Source organism: Scomber japonicus, chromosome 21 (assembly GCF_027409825.1).
Source record: "Scomber japonicus isolate fScoJap1 chromosome 21, fScoJap1.pri, whole genome shotgun sequence".
Classification (NCBI taxonomy): Eukaryota; Metazoa; Chordata; class Actinopteri; order Scombriformes; family Scombridae; genus Scomber; species Scomber japonicus.
The window spans coordinates 14,205,380-14,211,252 of NC_070598.1; the positions used below are offsets into that span (position 1 = coordinate 14,205,380).

Genomic DNA, 5,873 nt, shown 5'->3' on the forward strand with positions numbered 1-5,873 from the left:
TCTTCATACACAGCTGCTTACACACACTCCTCCTCCTGCCAGTATAATCACAGTTAGACTGATCAGAATGTGGTTGAACAAAACGAACAATATGCAAAATCGATGAGTTGTGCACACAGTTTCATTATCACATTTCACAAGACGAAACAATAAAGCATGACACTGACTATAAAAAACTGATTTACATATTAGCGGTTTTGAATAATAATGTCAGTAAAATATAACAATCGCACAAAATCTTCGGTTTTTAAAAATTACTTCAGTCATTTGTACAAATTAATTCAAAATTATCTCAGAGACTATAGTTAATAATTTCATAGGTTATGGTTAGGGATTAGCATTTCTGCTGTAATGAGAGGTGAATAGGTAACTTTCTGCAGCAACTACAGTAGTCCTTATTCCAGCAATTTCCCTTGTTCAGTCTTGGGTGTTGGGTTATTTAGGAAAGGACAAGCATCTTCCCTGCCCAGATATTTTGTGCTTTGGGTTCCCTTTAGAGTGCCACCGATAGTGAATTTTTATATCACTCGATAATAGTATATATAAAGAATATACAAAAACATACTTTTTTTTGCCATGATCCCTTAAAAACACTTGTGACAAATATATATATAATGAAGGTATGATATTTTACCATTTGACAGTAAACTTCATTGTGTAAAAAAAATGACATTGCATAATTGCGCTGAAACAGTCAACTTAACTGGGAAATTAATAATAATAACTATCTAACTAAATAACAAAAAACACATTTATTAGACTTTAATTAAGAAAAGGGATCAAATGTGACCTATATAACTTCAAAAAAAATATCAGCACATATTGGACAATATACAATGATACTGGTTTTATTATCATTACTGATTATTAATTACCATGTTGTTCTTATTTGCAGTGACATAAAACACAGTATTATGTTTCTTTCATTGTTAATTGCAGAGTAAGTGAAATTAAATTTTAAGTGTATGTTATGTTGACATACATACATTTTTTTTTTATTTATTGTGCAGATGATGTGTGAGTGTCACGGCTGCACAGGGCTCTCTGGCTCTGGGATGTAGAAACTTGATGGAGCTGCTGTGTGACTGAATCTGCTCCCACAATTCAACAGGCAACAAAGGAAGAAAGGAAGAGGCCGTAAGCTACAAAGTGTTAGCCAACCTAGACAGAAAGGTGTCACCTTTTTGTGTAATGCTAGTCGCAATGTAAAACCGCATGTTTAGAGAAGTAGCTAATCCTGCAACATTAAGGCTTTACTATTTGGTTTGGACGCAGACGACGACTAAATTGAAGGTAACGTTGTATGTTTTCGACAGCTAGCTTATTGCTTTAGGTGACGGTAGTGAAGCTATAACATTAGCCAACAATCGTTAAGGAGTCGACCCTTTTCATGAACGTGTTGTTCATAACAAATGCCAACACCACTGGGTTATTTCACCCAGTAAGGGGAGCAGAAGTGCCCGGGTAAGCGACTGTTCAATGTGTTTATTTGATTAATGTTTATATATGACGAATTTGCTTTGAGAGCTAACATGCTAACAACCCAGTTAGCACACTAGCAAGCTAACATCTGTTAGGTTGGCAAGTTATATTGAAGAAATGTAGTTTTAAAAGAAAAAGCGCTTTATACTTAAATCACACCAAGTCAATCGTAGAAGCACTGTTTTACTATTTCGACACTACAGGCATGAGCTAACACACGTAGCTTTGCCAAAGGCATGGCGTTGTGTGTGCGTAATGTTAGGCCTTGCCAGGTCAGGACAAACCTTGCTAACGTTGCTCTTATAGATAAGTTGTCCTGACCGATGATGATTGTGTTGTGGATCTTTTGGTCTATTTAAAAAATAGATGTAATGTTCAATCAGAAAAGTAGAATGAGTCTAATGAGCTGCCTTTTTTGTTGTTCATAGCATCAAATGAAAGGTGGTGGAGGTGGAACTTGACCCATCCAACTGAGTCACCATTTTCCTGCACACAATGGTGAGTAATCAGATTGCAGCTGTCTTGATTTATCAAGCAGCTTTATTTGGGTGCTTAAAGTGACATATGTCTCTTCTTGATACATGTTTAGATTGGGTTTTGCTGGTCTGCCAAAGGGATTTGTGTGTGTGTGTGTGTGTGTGTGTGTTAGAAGAAAGGGCTCTGATTGATATTAATTTAATAAAATCATAACTGTCACATAGTATGGTTAGTAAGCATTTAAGTAATTACACATTTCATGCCGTTTGGCTTTTGTGGATTACAACATCAAATTAGAAATTAGATAATGATTGGTTTAAGTGCTGAAGTGTGAGGGCTTTCTCATCTATGTCGCATTAGCAGTGTAAGAATTGCAGCTCTTTTTATACATAATCCATATTGAACAATGCAGAAAGGCAGTAATCTTAAATATACAGGCTAAGCAACCAGAGAGTTTTTAGTTTTCAGAGCCAAACAGTAGCAGCTGCATACGCCTTGTTATGAAAAGACCAAGCATCTGTGTATGTAGTGGTGGAACTGTGCAGAAAACTCAGGATTTAGAACCATGGATCAGAAAGGGAGCAGCGATATAACCTTACTTTCCATTTATCCTGTAAAACACTTAAAACAAGGAACTTGTGTCTATGATCTTAAAAGAAAACAACATTCAAGATGTACAATGTATAAATAAAATATTTTCTATTCACTACTCAGTTGCTAAATAAAGTACATTATAAGGCATGATACCTTTTTACTTGACAATGAATGAATTCATTGCCTGTGTCTACATCATAAAAACTTCACACCTTAGCTTGTTGAACAAGCTACTAAACAAACATTCACCAGGAAAAAGTGCCCCACTAATGTCAGTATGTAGACATACCTGCAAATTTCACTACAGACCCATTAGATGCTGGTTTGCTTCTTACTCTACAAAATGCATGTTAGTAGCATGCTGTCTGTCCATGACTTGTAGTTACAGCAGTTTGTTTACATTGGGGTGGTGATCAGTATGTATGAACTACATTCTGTTACACTGCTATGTTTATGGGTCATTCATAAAAAGTTAGTAATGATGTGCAACCAGATCTTAAACACAGTGACTTTCTTTGTCTCATGCATTTTATTTTTCTACAAATATAAGTATATATATTGAGTATGTAAGTCGCTGATATTCCTACCTTCTTCACCTTTGGGTGTAAAAGCTCCCATATTGAAGCTGATGGTCAGCACCCATTGACTGAAATTATTATATATGTTGTCATTACTTTTGTTCTGTGTGATATGTTTTGAAGTTTGTTGTTAATTGCCATAGGTCATTGATGTAGTAATGAACATGATTTGTAAAAATTCTGTTTTGTGTGTGTTTCTTTCTACAGGGTTTGGTGGCTCCACTGTATGCATGACTTGTTTTGTGTGGCCTGATGGGAGGATACTGTGGATAGTACTTTCATCAGGATACGAGGAGAGCCATCCCATGCCCCCACTTTGGAGGGCCTTTCAGAATGAAGAAGATAAGCCTTAAGACCATCCGCAAGTCCCTCAGCATAAAGGGCAAAGAGGAGGGGGACTTTGTCATGCTCCAGCAGCCCTCAGTGACCACAGAGTTTTCTAAGGAAGAGTCACTTTTTGGGGGCTGCTACACCAAAGACCTTTCAGGTTGTGATCTTGGTGGCGAAGAGGACAAAGGCCAGAACAAGGGCCGGTCCAAGAGTGAGAGCCTGATGGGATCATTAAAAAGAAGGCTATCTGCCAAGCAGAAGGCAAAGGTGAAAGGTGGCTCCTCTGCCATAGGCTCAGTCGATGATGATGACACCTTCTCATCCAATTCTGTACCCATTAGCTTCAATGAGGTGAAAGCCCAGAGACCCCTGAGATCTGCATCACTACGGAGTCACCATTACAGCCCCTCACCATGGCCTCTGCGGTCAGTGAACTCAGATGAGGCGTGTATCAAAATGGAGGTAAAAGTTAAAGCCATGGTTCACTCTCCTAGTCCTAGTCCCAATTTAAATGGTGTCAGGAAAGAATTTCATGATTTCCAGATGGAAGGGCTCTTTCAGGACCAAGCGGAATCATTAAAGAATCTCCAGCAGCCACAAAACGGAGAGCTCCATCTAAATATTGATGAAAATGATGTGCCTGTGGTGCTGGGGTTGACACCCCAGGACTACATCCAGTACACAATGCCTTTAGATGAGGGAATGTACCCGGAAGGGTCCCACTCCTTCTGCCTGGACAGCTCCTCTCCTATGGAGGTGGTTGCTGAGGCAGACAATGGGTCCCTCCACACAGACCAGGGACAGGAGGAACATGAACTAGTTAGTGGGATGCCACCAGATCTTTTCATGGAAACCTCAGTGAATGGTCTTCTCATCGGTTCTGCTGGTGTGATGCTCCAAAGCTCAAGAGTAGAGGTCCCACCTCCCCTCTCTCCTCTCCTGCCGCCCATGATAAGTAATGGACATATCCCCAGGACTTTTTCGGGGTTCAGCTCTTCAGACAGCCAGGTAGCCGAGAGAGTAAGACACCACCTTAACTTCGACCCAAATTCCGCTCCTGGAGTCAGTCGGGTTTATGATTCAGTCCAGAGCAGTGGGCCCATGGTTGTGACCAGTCTGACAGAGGAGCTGAAGAAGCTGGCGAGACAGGGTTGGTACTGGGGCCCAATTACACGCTGGGAGGCAGAGGAAAAGCTCGTCAACTTGGCTGATGGCTCATTCCTGGTCAGAGACAGCTCAGATGACAGGTACCTGCTCAGCCTGAGTTTCAGGTCACAGGGCAAAACTCTCCACACCCGCATTGAACACTCCAATGGACGCTTCAGCTTCTATGAGCAGCCTGACGTGGAGGGACACACATCCATTGTTGACTTAATCGAACACTCTATCAAAGACTCAGAGAATGGAGCTTTTTGCTATTCCAGGTCTCGCTTACCAGGGTCTGCAACCTACCCTGTCAGACTAACCAACCCAGTATCTCGGTTTATGCAAGTTCGCTCCCTGCAGTACCTTTGTCGCTTTGTCATTAGACAATACACGAGGATAGACCTAATTCAGAAACTTCCCTTACCTAACAAGATGAAAGATTACCTGCAGGAGAAGCACTACTGAGGACACAGACAGGACAGTGGTAGCAATTTGCACTTTTGTGTTCAGTTAAGAGATTTAAACAAGGTTTACAGACAACCATAGTTTTGAGATGATTGGTTCTGGTGGCTCTTGATTTGTGTCCAGGTGACTCTGTCACTGTTTAGTCCTCCATTCCACTGTTCTGGGGTTTTAAGATGGTTTTAGGAGGCTCTGTTTGCAGAGGCAAAGGCCAACAGATAATCTATTGCAAAAAGTATAGCAGAGGTGTACAGTCAAGTTATCCTAATTGCATACATAAATTGCAGACATAAGGCATGCATTGAAATGTATGGTGAAGTGTAATACCCAGCTGTGCAAAACAAGCAGGTTTTAAATCTTCATTAAATTTGGGCCTGTGAAAAAATACAGTTCTAAATTTCACATTGGCGTGAGAATGCATTAAATTTTTCCCTAAATTGTACATTTCAAAGATGATTTCAGGAATGTAATAGCATAGGTAAACTTAAATCTTTGTCCTTTTTCAAAAAGGTACTCCACTGATTTTGCATTGCACGGCTATAAAACATATTTGAAAATGTTTGCAGCAGAGCTAGATATCTTCTTTTTTTTGTCCTCCACATTTTCTTCTTCCTTGTCATAACCTGACGTCTACATTACTCAGAGTCCAACTAGACCACTGACAGTTCTGTCAGAGACACGTGTGTGCTATCCTTTTTTTCCAACAGATTTTAATTTTTTAATTTTCAAATTTATTTTTCTTCAGAATCACCTCGAGTGACATAATTTGAAGCAAAATTCATCAGACTTTGTGCAGCCCTCTGG

At 39.9% G+C, this 5,873-nt stretch overlaps 1 protein-coding gene across 1 annotated transcript; it reads left to right on the forward strand.

Annotated features, from left to right (window-relative positions):
* The first annotated feature begins 1,141 nt into the window (after positions 1-1,141).
* Positions 1,142-5,473, forward strand: LOC128382479 (suppressor of cytokine signaling 6). The gene is made up of 3 exons (XM_053342471.1): positions 1,142-1,464; positions 1,911-1,980; positions 3,339-5,473. The coding sequence occupies exon 3, from the start codon at positions 3,465-3,467 to the stop codon at positions 5,070-5,072; it is 1,608 nt and encodes a 535-aa protein (XP_053198446.1). The 5' UTR covers positions 1,142-1,464; positions 1,911-1,980; positions 3,339-3,464; the 3' UTR covers positions 5,073-5,473.
* The last annotated feature ends 400 nt before the right edge of the window (positions 5,474-5,873 follow it).